Consider the following 22,328-nt stretch of genomic DNA (forward strand, 5'->3'; position numbering starts at 1 on the left):
GGCCCTTGTCCCCATTAACATGGGGACAAGGTGCTTTGGGGGGGAGCCCCCCTTCCCCAAAGCACCCCCCCATGTTGAGGGCAGGTGGCCTGGTATAGTTCAGGAGGGGGGGCGCTCGCCCCCCCTTTCCTGACCTGCCGGGCTGCATGCTCGGATAAGGGTCTGGTATGGATTTTGGGGGGATCCCCAAGCTGTTTTTTTTTATTTCAGCGTAGAGTTCCCCCTTAATATCCATACCAGATCCGAAGGGCTTGGTATGGATGGGAAGGGGGACCCCACGCTTTTTTTTTTTTTTTTTACATTCAGCTGTCAGTGGGGAACCCCGCTGACAGTTGAAACATTAACACATGGCTGTCGCTCCTACAATCCCGCATGAGTTATGTTATCAACTCATGCAGCATTTTAGTAGCGAAAAGCAATGCAGCGCTCATATTTCAGCTGTCGGCGGAGTTCCCCACTGACAGTTGATGTAAAAGTATTGCAGGGAATTATAAACAATTTGTAAAAAACCCGGCGTGGGGTCCCCCCTCCCATCCATACTAAGCCCTTCGGGTCTCGTATGGATGTTAAGGGGTAACTCCACGCTGAAATTAAATAAAAAACAGCATGGGGTACCCCCCAAAATCCATAACAGATACTTATCTGAGCATGCAGCCCAGCAGGTCAGGAAAGGGGGGGGGGACAAGCGAGCGCCTCCCCCCCTCCTGAACCATACCAGGCCACATGCCCATACCAAATTATTCAAACATTTGTAAACAGACCAATTAACTGAAATGGTTTGGCATTTGTATCCCAAATATGACGTTCCCTGAGGCATTGGTAAACCGAGGTACGCCTGTATTAGTATTGCAATCCTTTGTATTGGGATACATAGAACCATCATACATGTGAATTGGCAACATAGCACAACATTTGTGTCACATTGGAGATATCTGGTAGTTACACTGAACTTGCCCAGGGACCTAGGATTGATTCACAGCGCAGAAATACAGGCTGGATTAGCAATGTAGCTCCGTGGATTAGTGGTTAGCACTACTACCTCACAACTCTAGAGTTGTCGGTTTGAATCCCAACCACGGCAAGGAAGTAGTATGATCTCCGTGTGTGGCTGTCTTCAAATAGATGTTCTGGCAACATCTTTGCTTTCTGTCTAAGTGATCCCTAAAATGTGAATTAGAATGAGGCCTTGTCTGTTGAAACACCTTCAAAGCTGCACCTTATGTGAATGTCATACAATGGGGTAAGATAAGAGCCTGGAGCACTAATAGATTTGATAATGATGGTTTACACTCAACCCACTTTTGTGAAGGATTTGGCAAGCAAAGAGCTGACAGAGAGAGAGAAGAGCGAGCCAGTGAGATGAAGAAGAGTGAGCGAGAAAAACATACTGAAGAGTGATAAAGAGAGACATACAGAAGAGTGAGCGAGAGAGAAGAGCGAGCCAGTGAGACAAAGAAGAGTGAGCGAGAGAGAAAAGACTTGGTTGGTGAATCCACACATCAAACTTGTCACAAATACTGGTATGGATTTTTCCACCAAATGCAAAGCAGACCGCACGCCTTCAAAGATTTATTTCCTTTGTTAATTTTCCTGCTTCGTTCACACTATATGCAATTGAAAATTACTGTTTAAGTTGCCAATTTTACTGTGTTTTCTAGAGAATTACTAACTAGTTGTGTTTTCAATTGTGTGTAGCATTGCGATTTCTATTTGAGTCTAGATGTTAAATTGCTAATAAATGGCCAAAATCTTCAAATACCTTTGAACTCTCACTGCAACAAATGGCGTACGTTAATACACTCACATTCACATTCATTATATCCAATATCAGGTACCATGTCAATTCACAAATCGCACCTGAAATTGCACACCCTGGATGCGACTTGTCATGCGATTGGCATGGCCAGCAACTTGCCCTTTGCATGGCAAATTGCACACAATGTTACTGGGGGCTAACACCACTGTCACATCTAATCCGATGCGGCAATTGCCCAACTTACAGTGAAGTTGCACGAGTTCACAATCCAATTGGATGTGAACAGAGCCTACAGTGGCCAATAGGGTGCGACTTGGTCTACGATTTGCAAGTCGCCTGTAATGCCAATTGCATGGCAATCGCAAACAATGTTACTGGGGGCTACCCGGTCACATTAAAGCAGATTTTTAAGTGGTGTTATTGACACCACAGTCACATCATGTGACTTGCATAGAAGTTGCATGATTTCAAAGTTAGGGTACATGGTGATTTCAACTGCAATTTGCAAGACAATCAACACCGATCTCTCAGCAAATTGCATGAAAAGTAGTGTATTCATTACTCTATTATTACTTGCGGCTCCAACCAAGTTTGAACCACAACAATATGAACGCTCCAATAGCGTGCACATTGAGTGGGACTTGGCATGTGATTTGCACAACATGCAAGTTGTAAATCGTCTGCAAAGTCGCACCCTATTGTCTGCTATTAGAGTGACCACATGGGTGCGTTTCAAACACTGATTTCTATAGTAGTACATGTACTACTTTAGTGGCAATTTGCATAGAGATCTGTGTCAGATGTCTTGAAAATTGCATTAAAATGGTCAACTTTACTGTAAGTCGCAGGATTTGTAAATCAGCTTTGCCCAGAGTGTAATGTTTGGTGATGTTTGATTTCTGGAGTGTTTTGCCAATTGATGGGAAATTCACCATACTAGTCAAATCGATTTGTCATTTTCAGTATTGCATACAAGATGTGGTCATGTGACTGTCTTAACTCATGCGAGAATCTGGAGGGAATTGTGACCATAGTAGCAATAACGGTTCCAATTGGGGTTCCCTTTCACATCCCTGCTCAATGTTCTGTTGTATGCTGCACACGTACATTTCACTGTATATTTCTTTCTGATTTGTGGGGCCTGTATACCAAGGGTTAATGCAGGTAGGAAGCGGATTCATCAGGTGAAAACACTTTCACTGACCAAATTAAGGTCAGTGGTGGGTTAGGCTTCATTGGGTGTGGGGCCTTGTTTGGCGTGCTCCAAATGCACCCTAGCTTATATAAAGATGTGCAGTAGGGAGTGATTTGGCCTGTTACTAGGCCGGGTGGTTTGTGACTAAGTCCTTGCATGGTGTGGTTTGGGGGAAGAAGAGATTTTGTGCTGAATTGCCCCAGACACCACTCAGGCTGTGTTTGGAAGTGGGCTGGAAATGTTTGCATATTTTTGGCCTTGTAAAGTGTGTTATTGCACAATGATTGTGTTTTTTCTCTTTGCATTGAAAGCCTCACACATGTCAATCGTTTTGTTTAAAATCTGCCCTTGTTTTAATTTTGCTTGCTTATTTAGACTCCAATGCATTTTTCTGACAAACCTGCTGACAAATGTATGTGTAGGGGATTTGTAGAGGTGGGAGGGGATTTGTAGAGGTGGGAGGGTTTTTTTTCACATGCTTTGTTTTCTTGATATTTTGATCTGAAGACTTTTTTTTGTGAATGGATCTTCATACTAAGTGATTGTGTAAGTAAACCTTATGTGCATGAAAATGTTACTTGATTCATCTTCCCCTTTGTTTCCTGCTATAACCTGAGCACACACAGTTCACTAGAAGTATCTTTAGATTGTAAGCTCTTATGAGCAGGAGTGTTTTATTTTTGCCACATCAATCCTATTTTTGTGACTCACCAAGATATTGACTGTACCTACTTGTTCCTGCTGACCAAATAAATGACGATATATTTGATCAATAAATATTTGACCGATGTTTTTGTGTTTATTTTATGTTCAATATATGAACAACCTTAATAGTTACTTTGTATACTTATATAATCTGCTCAAATGATCTTGTAAGAGCGTGAATATGCAAGTGGGTGCAAACTGGCTTTTTCAAAACCAAAAAAAAAAACCCACTTGCACCACAATATTGTTATGTACTAATGAATATGTCACATTCACTGTGCAGCCAGCTACAGGTTTTCTACAATTCGATTTACAGTAATAAAATAGTCCACACTTTGTTGATTTTTGGCCTTTGGCAACAAATATTAGCCAAGGTTAAAAAAAACAAATCAATAAGAAACACACATTTGCGAAAGCTATCATAGCCGCACATAAAAATGCGCGATTGCAAACAAATAAGCACCAAACAGGTGTCCGCATGGCGCATGAACGGCTATCCTGGAAGTCCGTCATCACGTGCGCGCGCACCCGGAAGTGGTTGTGGGGAGTGTAAGTGGATGACAAGTGGTTGGAGGTTTTGTGTTGGTTGAAAATTTTGATAACTTTATTGGCATTTGGACATGGCGAGAGCACAGTTCTCAACTGAGGAGATGATCCTTATATGTAAAGTAAGTGTGGCCATTGCAAATATGTTTATAACATGTGAGGGACAGGTAATTGCAATTTTGTGAGTGGGGCCTAGCAGAATCTCACTTGGTGCACATGCTACTTATCTGCACATTAGCTCCTGGGTATTGATGGGTCAATGATATTAACCACTTGCCTACTGGGTACTCCTACCCCCTTCCTGTCCTGGCCAATTTTCATCTTTCTGCACTGTTACCCTTTGAATGACAATTGTGCGGTCATGCCACATTGTACCCATCTTAAATTTATATCAGTTTTTTTCAGACAAATAGAGCTTTCTTTGGGTGGTATTGACTTGCTGCTGTGAGTTTTACTTTTTGCTCGATAAACCACAAAATAGCTCATAATGAATAAAAGTCTGTTTATATTATAACATTTGGTAAACTGGTAATTTAGCAACACTGATGTGCGTTGATGAGGCAGCACTGGTGGGTGGCACTGCTGGCCACAGGTGGGCGGAACTGTTGGGTGGCACTGGTGGGCACTGATCATCGGGGCCGACCCCTGCTTTGATAACTGCTGGTTCTCGGCAGTACTTTCCACACATTCTGATAGCGTGATGAAAGTGCAGCCAAGACCCGGCAAATGCATTTCCCGGTGATCAGCGTGTCATTGGACATGGCTGATCACATGGTAAAAAGCCGCTGTGATTGGCCTTTACCACATCACGTGATCAGCTGTGTCCTTAAGACACAGCAATCACGGAGAGCGCGTTCTGCCAGGATGTCATATGACACCCTCCCAGAGCTGCCTGGATGCAGTGTAGCGTTATTCGGCTATCTGCGGTCGCCCAATAGGTAACCAGCTAGGCCTTCATGGCTAATCTTTGAATATCTGGACATGTATACTGCGTATAATGCATTACATTCTACAATGTGTTGGTGTACATGGTATTACAGTGTGCAATGCGTTGCTGGATTCTGCATGACAGTGGACAGCGTATCACAGTGTGCAATGCGTAGCTCCAGCCTGCATGACAGTGTACAGTGCATTACAGTCTACAATGTGTGGGTGTACACGGTATTACATTGTACAGTGTATTACAGTCTACAATGTGTGGGTGTACACGGTATTACAGTGTGCAATGCGTTGCTCCATCCTGCATGACAGTGTACAGTGCATTACAGTCTACAATGTGTGGGTGTACACGGTATCACAGTGTGCAATGCGTTGCTCCATCCTGCATGACAGTGTACAGTGCATTACAGTCTACAATGTGTGGGTGTACACGGTATTACAGTGTATTACAGTGTGCAATGCGTTGTACACTGCAGTGTGCACTAAAGCATTTTATACTCATGCACTGTACACACTAAAGCATTTTACACTCATGCACTGTACACACTAACGCATTTGACATTTTTAGTGTGCAATGCGTTAGTGTGCAATGCCTTGGACAGTACAATACATGTGCATACCCTGAAAAAGGGTCCTGCACATTTTTGGCCCGGATGCGGTGCAATTTGAGGTGTGCAAAATGTTTGTCTCTAATTGCAACGCACATAAATTGCATGTGATTTGCCCAGGAGTGCGGTGTTAGACCACAATGCATGTATGTGAAGCCAGAATAAAAGGATGTGGATTTTGTCTACTTTTACTTGCGTATGTTAACATTATGTAAGTGCATTTTTCTTCTGTTTAACATGCTATAGAAATGCAACATGCATTTGGATGGAGTGTTTTTGTATGTGCATTTTGGAAGTATTCTAAACACACATTGACCCTAGGGCCACACCATATCTTATGCAGGCCATAGATGGGTCGAAAATTGGCCGATTTTTCGGCCGAAAATAAAATCGGCCGATTTTCGGATCGTTAGTGGGCTATTTGTTCGGCCGTTTTTCGGTATTTTGGCAGATTTTTTTTCGGTAAAGTTGGAAAAAAAAACGGCCGAATTTGCCGATCGGCCGATTTTCGCGGCAATGATGGGCAAATTGGCAGATTTTTTACTGATAAAAAATCTGCACATGAGCAGTGACCTGCAAGAGGAAGACAAAAAGAAGAAAAAGAAGAAGAGGATGAAGAAGAGGATGATGATGAAGAAGAGGATGATGATGATGAAGAAGAGGATGATGATGATGAAGAGGATGAAGATGATGAAGAAGAGGATGAAGAAGAAGAGGATGATGATGATGAAGAAGAAGAAGAAGAGGATGATGATGATGAAGAAGAAGAAGAGGATGATGATGATGATGAAGAAGAAGAGGATGATGATGATGAAGAAGAGGATGATGATGAAGAGGATGATGAAGAAGATGATGATGATGATGATGAAGAAGAAGAGGATGATGATGAAGAAGAAGAAGAGGATGATGATGATGAAGAAGAAGAAGAGGATGATGAAGAAGAAGAAGAAGAAGAGGATGATGATGATGATGAAGAGGATGATGATGAAGAAGAAGAGGATGATGATGAAGAGGAGGATGATGATGAAGAATAAGAAGATGATGAAGAAGAGGATGATGATGAAGAGGATGATGATGATGAAGAAGAAGATGATGAAGAAGAGGATGATGATGAAGAGGATGATGAAGAGGATGATGATGAAGAAGAAGAAGAAGAAGAAGATGAAGAAGAAGAAGATGATGATGAAGAAGAAGAAGAAGAGGATGATGATGAAGAAGAAGAGGATGATGATGATCAAGATGATGAAGAAGAAGAGGATGAAGATGATGAAGAAGAAGAGGATGAAGAAGAAGAGGATGATGATGAAGAAGAAGAAGAGGATGATGATGAAGAAGAAGAAGAGGATGATGATGAAGAAGAAGAAGAGGATGATGATGAAGAAGAAGAAGAAGGATGAAAAATGAGAGGAATTCCAGTATGGCAAAAAGTGTCCCTGCAGAGAGCTCCGCTATTTCTTTGACAGTTCCTTGACATTTACAGCGGTTGCAACATTGTATCTATTTGTTTCCAAATAAAAACATCTGTATCCTAAATGGATACAAATAGATACATTGTTGCAACCGCTGTAAATGTCAAGGAACTGTCAAAGAAATAGCGGAGCTCTCTGCAGAGACACTTTTTGCCGGCTGTAGACGGGATGAAAATCGGCCGATTTTTTTTTTTACCATTGCTGGTAACGTCGGCCGCTTGAACAACCAATTTTTAATTTTTTAAAAGAAAAATCGGCCGTTTTTCTCCCCGTCTATGGCCTGGATAAGCATTAGTGTGCCTGGGGGAGGGGGGGACCTTTGGCCTTTCCAAACACAGTAGATGCTCCAAGAATGTTTCCTTGAACTCTTGAAATGGTTAAAAAGGAAAGACCCTCTAGATAGCCTGCACTGAGAATTGACTGTCATGATGACGTGTCAATGATTATTTGCTCTAATTTTTCAGGAGTGGTACTGCTTGCGGTTGAAGCTGGTAGAAATCCACCTTCACGTCCTCCACTCACCTTCACTCGTGGCCAGTGGATATTTTGTGGCCCCAGGCAAGAACTGGCATCGAGGACCTGCATAATGACCCTGGCATGCCAGAGGTGGTTTGGAAGCAGCACAGCAATTTGACCATCCTTTTCCTCTATGTTGGTTTTAGGGTGCAGAATTGCTTCTCGTTTGTGAACGGACTGTCGCCGGATATCAGAGTCCCCATATTTTCAAGATATGTTTTAGCCATGTTGGCTTATTTTTATGTTATTTTCCAAGTGTGTCGCACCTAACCGCACAGTAGTGTGGTGCCATGCGTATTTGTGGCTGTGAATGGGGCTGTTTTTAATAGATGTGTGTAGGTGCAACAACGTTTTCATCATGGTACCTGCGCACATCTACATAGGGCATTGCATTTCTTTGCTGTGCTGGAAAATGTGTGTTCTTGCATGCGTTTCTGCACCACCAATGGTGTGAACAAGTCCTAAGGGCTGGTTCACACTATAGAAACAGTCTAGATGTGTTCCTGATGGGTTTTTTTCATGCCCTTTTGGCATGCATGTTTAGTGTGTTCCAGTACATTTTGAATGCGTTTTGGACATGTTTACATTGCATTTTTATATCCCTTCCACTTATTTTTTTCTATTTTCTTTGTATTCAATGTAGTTAGGGACTTGTGCGTTTTAGTACATTCAAGGACGTTTCAATGTGTTCCAGTACAGTTCTGTGCAGAAACAATGCAGCGTGGTCAACTTTGTTTACAGCACCTGCAATGCACTGAAAATGCAAGTGCTGATGTGAACTATGACATTGACAACCATATAACCTTCTTTCTGTGCGTTTGTGATGCTGAAAAAGCAACTGAAACACATGTAGTGTGAACTGGCCCTAAAGTTTATTAGAGGTCAGGGAACAGGACTGACCAGGAATTGTGAATTCAATCAGACTAGTGGTGAGATACAATCAGCAATTGTATAATAATGTGAGATCTGAGCTGTAGCTGATAGAAAATGAGACACATTCACTTGATCAGTAAATAGATAGTTAAAGAGTGGGGCGGTGATCCATAGATTTGCATATGGGACAGGTGATGACGGGGTGGGGGAGGGGGTCAAGTTGTATAAGGAGACAGATTTAAAAGAGAAAAATGTTACAATGAAATATACACGGCATGAAACTTGCACATTTCCTAATTGGCAGAAGAGTACATTCATCCACTTTCTAGTCATTAGGCAAAATCATAATTGTTTGATCAATATTCCTGACACAACCCAGAAAATTGATCTCCATTTTTTAGGATGTAGCCATGACTGGGATTAGAACCCATGACCCAAGTGCTGTAAGTTCTGAGCTCTAACCACTAAACCACTGTGGGAGACACAGTTTGAGCTATAATGTAGAATAGTTCCATTGTTTGAAAATGATAGAGCGAGCGCTGGTCAAATGATATAGACTAGTAAAATGGTATTACACAAGATAAATATAACCACGAACAGTAGTGCATGAACTCGTGAAAGGTCATCCACCCCTGTGACAGTGTACTACACTATTGAGCACCTTTCTGGCTCCTGTGGCTGAGCTAATTCCTCCCCAGGACCATTTGGGCACCCACCCTGATGGATGGATGGATGGATGGATGGAGCTGGATGACTAACCCATAACTGCCAGCATACCGCTGCACCCCCAGATGTGTGATGTGTATAACCCATGCACATTAATACTTTTGTTCTGGTTAGTGTAGACCAGTCCCAAGGGTGGTTTACCTTTCACAAGTTCATGCACTACTGTCCGTCACGGAGAGACCACACGTGCCATTCATAGGCACTCTCTGAGTTGGTACTCTCACACGAAGGACATTCCATTATTCAGGAATGATTCTATGAACTTATTTTAGCACCATTTACAATATTACATCATTGTTGCAATTCTTTGCACTTTTTGGTTTTTACATGCGTTCATTATTGATCACATGCATTTATAGCGCTGCACTTGTCTTTACCATGGAATAGTTACGTGATTAAAGAGAATGAAGATATATAATTATATTAGGAAATTAGAAGTATATAAATTATTTGAGATATTAGTGTGTAAATGTTTAATATTTGAGTACAGAATGTATGACATTCATTAGTAAATGCATTAGTTTCCTGATCATTTTGGAGACACAGCAAGAAAAGAAATAGAAGAAAATAGAAAATTCTAATACAGGTGTATTTATTACATTCTACGAATTCTTTTGCCATCATGAAAACGCCAATGTTAATAAAGCCCGCGCTTGTGCGCCATCTAGCGAACATATCCGGTATTGCACCTAAAAATGTGCCAGTGATAGCAAAGTAGTCAATAGACGCTCGTCAATGAGCTTGCTAGACGCTGGTCAGACGACTGATTGATTGACCGGAGTCTGCCTGAATGGTCAGTCTCTGCTATTACACTCACATCTTAGTGAATCAGGGCCATAGTATAACATGCTGGGGGGTTTACTGGCTGTAGAAAAAAACGTAAAAAGTCAAAAACAGCAGCTGTAAAAATGTCCCGTGTGCATGAGGACTAAATGTACTTCACAGAGCTTCCTACCTCCAAGGTTGTGGTCATTATGTATAGATGCAGGCATATGTTCAGTGTGTCCAGGGACAAATAAAGTGTTTGAGCTTAAGGATCCTATAATTTGTGCTGCCTCAGCATACATTGGAAGTTGCAATATTGTTTAATAGAAATTCTTGGTGCAGCTTAGTATGACCTTTTACTTTTAGTGCAGCACCAGGGGCAATCACATAGCTAAAAAATGAGAGCAGGATAGTATGACTTATCAAATATGGCAGTGCCAAGGTCCATTAACATTTTCTGACTATGGGCACGCCAGGCAGCGTGTCTACACTTCACGTGTGATTTATACATTTACATGTAGTAAAAACAGTGTGGGTGTTTGAGGGTGTTGAGTGTGTAGATGCTTTGATCTCTAACAGTTTTAAATCACAACTGTTTTAATGAATATGCACTTAGGGACAAAACCAATTGCATGTTCACAACATATACTGTATATAGCAGAATAAAATACAACTAAATGTAGGTTTGCTAAAATGTCACATCTGATTACACAAGGTGGTATCAAAAAGTTTTGAGACTAGTTTTGTAACACACCAACAGATGGCAGCACAAGGCTGCATGCACAGTCACAAGGAGCACCGATCTTCATAAATCAGTGTGCCAAAAGACACCATCATGTGTACATCGAGAGCTGTGCAACTGATGCTATTCTGAGACAAAGAGCAAAAGTGAAATTCTGCGTGAAACTTGGCAACTCTGCCACAGAAACGTTTGACATGATTCGGCGAGGTTAAGGAGATTTGGGGGGGGGGGTAATAACTGTGTTCCTCAGCAAGGACTGCTCCAATCGCCCCCTGCTAAGAGAACACAATGGCTCTGCAGGACAGATTCCCCCATCAACATTGACTTTATTGACTGCAAGAAAAATTTGCTCCATCTATGGCCAGATTTACATATTTAATTGATAGCAGCATTGTCAGACAGTGGGGTGCAAACTGTCTACACTACTTAGCAACAGCAGGACAGATTTGAATGTGACCAAGTACTACATGTACTTGGTCCCCTGAAAAGTTGTATACAAGTTTAAAGAGTTTAGTGAAAGTTCTTCTTTCACCCTGTCTGTAAAGTTACATACCTGCATCATGTACCGAAGCAAATGTGACATTTAAAAAGAAAACAAATACAAAATAAATGGCATTTCATGGCCACTTTATTCTGTTTGTAAACTACGCAGTCAGGGATTTCCTTCATCTAAATCAGACTCCTATCCTAGATGTGGGTCTGGTATGTATTGTAAAAGGAGACCCCATGTAAAAAAAACAATATGGGCTTTCCCCTAAAAATACATACCAGAACAGAACCTTATCTTGATAACATACCCCCCATGTAAGAGCATAAAAGCAGTGAAAAGTTCTCTTTATAGAGATATCAGATGTCTATTAGACCAGACCAGACTGGTGGGCATTTTGAGCTATTTAGAGTGGCTAAGGGCTATGTCACAATAGTGACCCTGTTGATGTTGATCTGTTCTTGAGATAATCTTATGACCATAACACCAGGTTAGGAGGGGAGGTTTTTCTCTTCTTGATCTGATTAGAGGTCTGTTATTTTGTTTTTATTTACAGATGTGTGCAACCGCAGCTTTACTAGTCCACTAGTTAGACCACTATTGTAGGTCCCCTGAACTAATGGGCCTTTCGATATCCAGCAGTGCCATCAGTACAGGTCTGAAGCAGCGACCCCTTTTGCCCTTATTGTTAAAGTTGCAGTTCCTGTGTGTTTACGGTCCAACTCACAGGTGTCAAGCTGGAGGCCCTCTAGCAGTTGCCAAACTAAGTCCCATGAGGCATCGCGAGGCTGGCAGTTACAAGCATAACTCCCAAAGGCAGAGGCATGATGGGACTTATAGTTTCACAACAGCTGGAGGGCCAAACGTTTGACACCCCTGTTCTAACTCATTATGGACTACTTCAATGTAGCACGTGACATAAATCCACTCTTAGCTGTATCAATGTGACCAAACGATCCTCCCATACTGATGGCTATCCTTTTATATACTTTAGGAGGGATTTTCAAATTTTTTTCCATAAAGCAGGTTGGTGTTATCACTACCCTGTGCAGTCAGAGCACAGAGGCCATGCTTTAGACAGAAGACAAAATGTGTCCACAGGTCAGCAGACTTAAACACTAACGGTTTGGGCAATTCAGCCAGCAAAGGGTACCTATCACAGCACTACATTAGTAATTTTGAATTATTTTTTCTCACCATTGTGCTGGCACATATCAAAAGCACTCTTTTGTCAATGATAACTTTAATTTCAAATGCGTAAATGTGTGTGGTTCATCTTTTATATATTTTATATTAAAGGAAAAAGTAAATATGGACATTAAATTTCATGCAAAGTAAACAGTCTCTATATGCTAATTTTTTTAAATTTCTTGAACTATACTGGCTGTTTAGCAAACATGACATGAAAGACACCCTGTTTTCTTATCATTGGTAATGTTCTTCTATATTTATCAATTCTAAATCCTTTGAAGACTGTAGGAGTGTGTTATCACTGCGGTTATGTCAAGTTTGTCATTTTAACATCAAACACAGTGACATTTCCCTGTGATCTAAGAGAATTTGTAATGTCCGCATGCAGTTTGCTCCTGGTCTAATTTATAATGGAAAAACAACTTTACCAATTACAGTGTGCAGCAGTAATTATCATACTACATACCAGTATTGTAATACATTACATATCTCTGAGTCACCCTTTAACTGTCATATATAGCACTGATTTTAACAGATGTCAACAGGTACTCCGTATAGATAGACCATTTCTATTCCTTCTGATCAATCTGCCTATTTATCAGTCTAACAATGTCAATGCTTTGTTATTGCTAACCAAAAGCAAAAAAATGATTTTAAACATATATAACATGATGTTGTGTGCACTTGGAATAGTATGTCTATTATAATTACAGCAATACTTGTTATGAGTTAGTTTATTTGTCAGCAGGTTTGGATGGAACTGAAGGAATTTCATGTTTAAAGGTTTGTGAAGCATTACATTTTCTGCAAAGTAGTGTATCAAAAAAAAAAAGATAGGAAAAAATGAGTTTATGTTATTTTATATCACTAAATTTTCGGTTCTGCCTTGAGTTCTCCTTTGAATATGTCAGAAATTCTATAAGGAACTATATTTACATCTTTTCTCCAGCTGAAATCAAGGTTGTTTTAAAATGAATAGGCCCCAAAAAATCCAGGGTCACTTTCAGGTCTCAGTTCATGCCGCAGGATGCAATCAATTTCCCAACTGAAAAAGTAATTTCTTGCAAATGAAGTGTGTACAGAATTGAGAAAAACAAGGACACCTCTCAGTGCAGGAAAAAAGGGCTTCTGTCCTATTTACTGCACCTGGAACAAATGAACAATATTTACCAGCCTTTCCAGGCCCCATAAATGTAAACTGTGGAGACACCTCGTATGTATGACCAAGCAGAACTGTGGACACAACAAATTAACAGACTGGTCATTCAATAACGCACCATTGTTTCAGCTCTGGGAAGAATAAACAAGAGACAAACACCTCTCATTAAATGGATCTCTATGGGAAGAGATCATTTTACAGATGAATCTTGGAACTATTTCTATGTTTAAAACTATCCATTTAATTAAATTCTTTTTCTGGACAAAACCATTATAAATATCATGGACATATGTATAAGTATGGGATTTTAAATCGTAACACAATGTCACAAGATATCTATAAGTGATTTTATCCTGACACAAGATCCAATTGCTAGAAAAGATTTCTGAATATTAACACAGGTTGTTTTGTATAATCCCATTATATATTTAGTGTGTTGAAATGTATCTTGTTGCAGAAATATTGTATGTGTGCTGCCATATCTATAATTAATAAGTAGTGAAGTATGCAAATTATTAGGTTTATATATAGGTATGGATATATGGATCTCTCTCTCTCTCATATATACCGTATTTTCCGGCGTATAAGACGACTTTTTTTTACTTAAAAACATACCCCAACAATTGGGGTTCGTCTTAACCACCGGGTATAGAACTGCTGGATGTGCGGTAATACTGTACGGTAGCTTCAGCTACATACAGTGTACCGTGCTGAGCCAATCACGGCGAGCGATGTATTCTATTAATGAATACAGAGCCTGCTCGGATTGGCTGAAGTTGTGACATCATCATGCCCGCCTCTCGGACTTCATTAAAAGAATACATCACTTGCCTTGATTGGCTCATATGATGTCCTCCCATTCTCCACGCATGCGCGGCGATGCGCTGTGTCCCCCGGACACAGCGGATCACCGATCACGGAAAGAGCCGAAGATGTTGGCTCGGTCATGTGATCATCTGTGTCCAATCACAGCTGATCACATGTAAACAGGGAAATGCCGGTTATCGGCATTTCTCTCCTCCGAGCTGTCACACTGACAGAGGAGAGTCGGTAATCGGCATTCCTCAGAGGGGACATGTACACTGATCATCAGGGCACTGATGATCAGTGTGCCCTGATGATCAGTGTAGCCCCAGCAGTGCCAGCTGTCAGTGTCCATCAGTGTTACATCAATGCCACATATCAGTGCCTACCAGTGCTCATCAATGCCACATATCAGTGCCCATCTGAGCTGCCTTTCAGTGTCACCCATCAGTGCCAGTCAGTGCCACCTATCAATGCCAATCAGTGCCACCTATCAGTGCTGCCAATCAGTGCCACCTATTAGTGCCAGTCAGTGCCGCCTATCAGTGCCATGTATCAGGGCTGCCTTTCAGTGCCCATCAGTGATGCATGTCAATGCCCATCAGTGCCATCTATCAGTGCTGCCAATCAGTGCCACCTATCAGTGCCAGTCAGTGCCGCCTATCAGTGCGCATCAGTGCCGTCTATCAGTGCCAGTCAGTGCTGCCTATCAGTGCGCATCAGTGCTGCCTATCAGTGCGCATCAGTGCTGCCTATCAGTGCCAGTCAGTGCCGCCTATCAGTGCGCATCAGTGCCACCTATCAGTGCCAGTCAGTGCCACCTAACAGTGTCAGTCAGTGCCACCTAACAGTGCCAGTCAGTGCTGCCTATCAGTGCCGCCTATCAGTGCCATATATCAGTGCCATGTATCAGTGCTGCCTTTCAGTGCCCATCAGTGATGCCTGTCAATGCCCATCAGTGCCACCTACTAGTGCCTCCACATCAGTGCCCATCAGTGCCACCTATTTCATATGGGTACAGTGTTGCATGACCGCGCACTTGTCATTCAAAGTGTGAAAGCGCTGGTAGCTGAAAATTGGCCTGGGTGGAAGTGGGTATAAGTGCCCTGTAGGCTAGGGGTTAAATGGTGTTGCCTCAGAAGGGGGGTAGTCTTGTATGACGAGTATAGCCCAAAACCTATGTTTTAACTGGAAAATTAGGGGGTCATCTTATACACCCAGTCGCCTTATACGCCGGAAAATACGGTATATATATATATATATATATATATATATATATATATATATAGATAGATAGATATATAGATAGATATAGTTTGTCTTTTCTGTCATGCGCATAACTAATATTTTAACCAGTATACATATAACTACAACTCTTTTCAGTTAAGGTTTACATTAGAAATTAGGAATAACATACTGTGTCTACCCTCCAAGACATGTATACAGTTGTCACAAAGTCCAGTTTGCTATAGTGAAATATTAATCTTTCCCTATAACAAATTAGTTACTTCAGGAAACTCAAAATAGTCAGGACTTACCTTAGAGTGACACTCAGTGGCAAAAGTTTGGTAATACAAAGCAAACATTGGGTGGAGTATGAGACAAATTCACCAACTGAAAGAAGGTAACGCCTTCCAGGCTACCTTCTGGTCCGATGTATTAAAATGTTATTAATGTATTGTGTGCAATGAGATAAAAGAGAAAGGCTTAGTAGATGGGGGATCAGATCTGATCACAGCCATCCATCTGATCCAAGGACTGCACCCATCTGACACCATCTGACCATCCAAGAGACTGCATATCTGATCACACTCAGGACACACAATTCCAGCCTGTCTAGATGCCATTTTGTGAGAGCCTAACTCCACTCATCAATCAGTAGCCATTTTTGGATTACATGATATTTGGAGGGTAATTTATAATCTATATTCTAGTGATTCTGCTTGACTAGATTAATAAGCTTATTGTCATTTTTCTTGTTGTAACCTAATTGTTCTCCTCACAATAGCATAATCATATACAGTTGCAAGAAAAAGTATGTGAACCTCTTGGGATTACTTGGAGTTTTGCATGAATTGGGCATAAAATGTGCTCTGAATGTCATCTAAGTCACAACAATAGAAGAACACAGTCTGCTGAACATAATACTACACAAACATTAGATGTTGCCATGGTTTAATTGCACATAACATGTAAACATTCACAGTGCAGGGAGGAAAAAATATTTTCACCTTTGGACTTAATAACTGGTTGACCCTCCTTTGGCAGCAATAACCTTAACCAAACGTTTCCTGTAGTTGCAGATCAGACCTGCACAACGATCTGGAGTCATTTTGGACCACTCCTTCACAAAACTGTTTCAGTGTAGCAATATTCTTGGGATGTCTGGTGTGAATCGCTCTCTTAAGGTCATGCCACAGCATTTCAATCGGGTTGAGGTCAGGACTCTGACTGGGCCACTCCAGAAGGCGTATTCTGTACTGTTGCAGCCATTGTTTTGTTGAATTACTTGTATGCTTTGGGTCATTGTCCTGTTGCATCACCCATCCTCTGCGGAGCTTCAGTTGGCTGACAGATGGTCGTACGTTTTCCTGCAAAATGTCTTGATAAACTCTGGAATTCATTTTCCCATCAATGACAACAATCCATCCAGGCCCTGAGGCAGCAAAGCAGCCCCAAACCATGATGCTCCCTCCGCCAAGTTTTACAGTGGGGATGAGGTTTTGATGTGGGTGTGCTGTGTCTTTTTTTCTCCACACATAGTGTTGTGTGTTCTTCCCAAACAACTCAATCTTGGTTTCATCTGTCCACAGTATATTTTGCCAGTAGTGCTGTGGAACATCCAGGTGCTCTTTTGCAAACTTGAAACGTGCTGCAATATTCTTTTTGGACAGCAATGGCTTCCTCCGTGGTGTCCTCCCATGTACTCCATTCTTGTTTAATGTTTTCCTTATTGTAGATGTGTCAACAAAAATGTTAGCATGTGCCAGAGATTTCTGTAGGTCTTTAGCTGACACTCTGGGATTCTTCTTTACCTCATGCAGCATTCAGCGCTGTGCTCTTGCAGTCATTTTTACAGGACGACTACGCCTAGGGAGAGTAGCAACAGTGCTAAACTTTCTCCATTTGTAGACAGTCTGTCTTACCGTGGACACATGAACATCAAGGCTTTTGGAGATACTTTTGTAACCCTTTCCAGCTTCATGCAAGTCAACAATTCTTGATCGTAGGTCTTCTGAGAGCTCTTTTCTGTGAGGCATGGTTCACATCAGACAGTGCTTCTTGAAACCAGTAAACCCAAAACAGGTGTGTGTTTTTTAAGGGCAGGACAGCTGTCAGTGACACATCCAATATCATCACACTGATTGGAGTCAAGGTTGGCTCACTCCTGGCTCCAATTAGCTCTGGGAGAAGTCATTAAGCTAGGGCCCCACATACTTTTTCCTCCCTGCACTGTGAATGTTTACATGTTATGTGCAATTAAACCATGGCAACATCTAATGTTTGTGTAGTATTATGTTCAGCAGACTGTGTTCTTCTATTGTTGTGACTTAGATGACGTTCAGAGCACATTTTATGCCCAATTCATGCAAAACTCCACGTAATCCCAAGGGGTTCACATACTTTTTCTTGCAACTGTGTATATATATATATATATATACATGTAATCTTTGGTACGGAAAATGTTGGTACTTTTATGCAAATCATCTGAATGTCTATGTGCATCACAATCAGGCTATTATATTATGTGTTTGTATGTGAATTATTGGAAATAAATATTCATTTATTTAATCATTTCCAGTCCATATTACACTGTTAAAATTTGTGTTTTTAAAAAAAAATTTTTGGGCTCAAAATTAACTCAGAATTATTAGTTAAGTCAGTAAAATTATTTTTATAAATTATTGTTCTATTTGGAGGCATCTTTAGCTGACTGAATTAATTGTCCAGGCATTTCCTGTCATAACAATTAACACCACAATCACTTATAATTATTGCTCTTATAGTATAAGTCAAGAAAAAAAATGTTTTTTTTGTTACAGATAAAGTGGGGAAGGATTGGAAAATCTGTAGGGTTTTACTACTATTTGGGCCTCCACCTAAACTCCACTGACAACAGAAAAATCACAAAAAGAAACATTTTTTTTTTCAAACAACAGAGGTAAGTTTTCATTGCAAGGTTTCTAATCCTACTCCACTCTATCCAAAGTGTTAAAAAAAAAAAGAAAACACTCACCAGTGCACTTTACAATTTCCATTTCCCAATGGTCAAGAGATACCTCATTTGCACAAAATGTACAGTGCTGTGAAAAAATATTTGTCCCTTTCCTGATTTTTATTTTTTTGACAACTTTTTCCCTTAAAAAATGAAATAATTTGAAAACTGTATTTTGTATTTTTGGGTTATTTTTGTGTAATATTAAAATTTGTTTGATCTGAATCATTTAAATGTGACAAATATGCAAACAAAAAAGAAAAATCAGGAAGGGGAAATAGTTTTTTACAGCACTGTATATCCACTACTATATGCACATTAAGCTATCTTCCAGTTGTCTAAAATAGGTGTTAATGTGCACTATGAATCTATAAAGAACAATGTCCTGTTGTATGACAATTTTTATTATGAAGGACACTTCACAGTTGGTTGCCTAATGTGTTCCATATGCAGTAAAAATGTTCATGTAATTTGAAAAGCTCTGATGATGAATGGCAAGCTTTGGACATATATATTAGTTTATAACATATACAGAATGGTGTCAACAGTTTGGCCTATGCACTTTGCTTCGACACTACATTTGAAAAAATAAAGGTTCACCTGTAATAGCAGTTCTTAAATTCAAAAGATAAGCATACCATTTTTGTAAACTTTTTTGCAATCTAATAATGCAAACTCACCTGTGTTTGAGATATTGTCAAAGGATATCGGAACAATATCCATGTAACTCCTTCACTACAAGGTGGCATAGTAAGAGAACCTTCATATACCCAGTAATCACGAAGCAAAGGGTCTGGTTTGCAGACAGGAAAACAAAAAACATTGCACAAAGTAAATTCACTAACAAATGATTCATTCTCACTAAAAGTAATAGCTGTTAGAATGTTTGTGAACTATAGAAAAAAACAATATAGAGAAAAAACATGTAGACAGCATGCAATCCCCACCCACAGACAAATAAATATAGCAGATAGGTTTAAATGCAACCCACAACATCATTACCCCTGTTGTGAAGTATTTTCAGAAACATCTAATTATATCACGGAAATCCCACAAGTAAGGTAATGATTGAGCTAACCTCTAACTTTTTTTCTGTTTTGTCAATGAAAGCCTATGATCCCTGGCGTTGTTATAATTCCCTGCTTGCCCTAGACTGAATAAAGTAATTTCTGTGTTTGTTTTTGAATGTGAGAACTAAATTACAAGACCAAACTTTTTATGATGTGTTAGTTAAAATAAAAAAAAGGCAATTATTTTTATAATATAAAACTGGCCACAGCATATAGCAGTTGCAAGAAAAAGTATGTTGACCTCTTTAAATCGTTTTCTGCAGTAATTTGCCATAAAATGTGATTTGATCCTCATCTAAGTCACAATAGCCAAAGACAAGGTGCTTAAGATCACAACACGCAATTCTCATTTCTCGTGTTTTTAGTGAACACACCTATTAAACATTCAATAGGTGGTCAAACCTTTTTTGGCAGCAATGACCCTTTCAATAGCTCCGGATCAGACCTGTGAAACATTCAAGAAGAATTTTGACCATTCCTCTTCACAAAATTGATTCAGCTCAGGCACATTTGTGGGATGCCTGGTGTGAACGGCTCTCTTAAAGTCATTCCACAGCATCTCTATGGTGTTAAGGTCTTGGCTCTAACTGGGCCACTCCAAAAGGCACATTTTCTTGTTCTGAAGCCAGTCTACAGTAGATTAACTTTAATTCTTAGGGTCATTGCCCTGCTACATTTCCCAAATACTAAGCTTTAGCTGGCAGACAGCTACCTTGACATTATCCTGTAGTATATTATGGTAAACTTGGGAACTAATTTCACCATTGAGATGATGTTTTGATGTTGGTAAACTGTGTCTTTTTTTGTCATATATAGTGCTGGTTGTTTTTCCCAGATGTTTCAGCTTTTGTGTCGTCAGTCCACAAAACATTTTCCCAGTAGCATTGGGGTTTGATAATGTCCTCTTTGTCACACGTCAGGCATGCAGCATTTTTTTTTAAGAGCACCATCTTCCTCCATAATGTTTTGCCATGGAAACCCTGCCTGTTTAAAGACGTATGCATAGTAGACTCATGAACAGAGGTTTTTGCCAGTTTCAAAGATGTCCTCAAGCCTTTAGCTGTTACATGTGGGTTGTTCTTTATCTCACTGAAGATTCTGCATTGTACATTGGGAGTTATCTTGGCTGGGCACCCATTGCTAGAAAGAGTAGCCACAGTACTAAACTGTCTCCATTTATAGACAATTTGTCTGGCTGATGACTGATGGATACCTAAACACTTTGAGATTGCTTGATGCTTCTTAGGAACAGCAATCTTAAAATGGTTGCATGTATTTTCTTAAAGTAGCTTTAAACCACATCTCCAAACTCTTTTTATTAATTGGACTCCAGGTGTGCAAACTACTGACTCCAGGTAGCATTTGTTGAAGTACAGTAATTAGTCTATGGGTTCACTTACCTTTACCTCCAGCACTGTGAATGTTCAATATAGACACAAGAAATTAGACTTATTTGTGTGTCTACAGCTTGTCTGTTGTTGTGACTTGGATGGGAATCACATCGAATTTTATGGCAAATTAGTGAAAAAACAGTGATTTGCAAGTGATTCACATACTTTTTTTCTTGCCAAGGTAGTTGCAGACTGTATATCTGAAAGTGGCTCTAAAGTCTAAGCATTTTTCATCGAAACGCATTCTAGTACTCTACTGCCTATTCCTCCCTCCCCACATCCTTAAACACTAATGTGACTAATCCTCAACTGATCCAGAGCTGTCCCATCTGCAGTGCCACTGATCTCTCTTCTTCTATTCACAGGAGACTCTAAGAGCAGTGGGAGCCATAGGCTCCTGCTGCTGTCAGTTAAATCCTGTGAGGAATGAGAGGGGGGTCAAACTGCTCTGTGTGTGTCTATTGACACAGGTGCCCCCTCACCAGCCAGCTTGCTGAGGGGCACTTGGATAAGGAAGGAGTGAAGACCGCTGATGGGAGATTCCAGAAGAGGAGCTATAGGGTCACTCAGTGTGCAGTATCTTTTTTTTTATTTTAATGTAAAAAAAAGCCTATAACAATCACTTTAAAGGAGAAGTGTGGGCTACATAAAAATCAAACATACATACCCACCTAAATGGTTGTAGCATCAGTGTGATGCTGTAGCTGTCCCCCACTGGCTCTGACACTGAGAACTGAGTGGTCACATGACCTGCCCAATCTGAGCAGAGAGTCGTGACTGTCAGTCCAGATCCAGTGCTCACTGGAGCATCTGGCTGGGTAGAAAGTAGAAGTGGCTGGCTCAGGCTCTCAGTGTCATGCTGAGAGGCAGAGCCAGCTGCTAATCAGGCATTTGGGTGGATCCTGACATTATTGTTGGGATCTTTCCAGAGCCTGGGGCTGTTCTGTGATGTCAGTCAAATGGAGGCTTTAGGCCACTGTCAGCTGATTATGGGTCACAGGAGAACACAAATAAATTCACTCCTTTGACCCAGGAGAGAAGTGTAGCCAAAAGATTTTAAAGTGCTACTAAACCCACAACAGTAAAACCAGTTTGTATATGCAGTAAAGCATGCTTGTTATACTCACTGTGGAACTTAAGAGGTTAATCCTCTGCTTTTTGTAAAAAGGA

General features: G+C 40.6%; 1 protein-coding gene across 2 annotated transcripts in view; it reads right to left on the reverse strand.

Annotated features, from left to right (window-relative positions):
* The window catches only part of CA8 (carbonic anhydrase 8 (inactive)), a 112,857-nt gene that overhangs the window by 11,770 nt on the left and 78,759 nt on the right, over nt 1-22,328 (reverse strand). For both annotated transcript variants that reach the window (XM_089685309.1, XM_089685310.1), the window contains one exon: nt 19,378-19,490. In XM_089685309.1, coding sequence (XP_089541435.1) covers nt 19,378-19,490 — 113 coding nt within the window. The remainder of the gene's footprint in view (nt 1-19,377; nt 19,491-22,328) is intronic.

The sequence above is a fragment of the Staurois parvus genome, unplaced genomic scaffold (genome assembly GCF_062004578.1).
Source record: "Staurois parvus isolate SC_StPar_1 unplaced genomic scaffold, SC_StPar_1.0 ptg000371l, whole genome shotgun sequence".
Lineage (NCBI taxonomy): Eukaryota > Metazoa > Chordata > Amphibia > Anura > Ranidae > Staurois > Staurois parvus.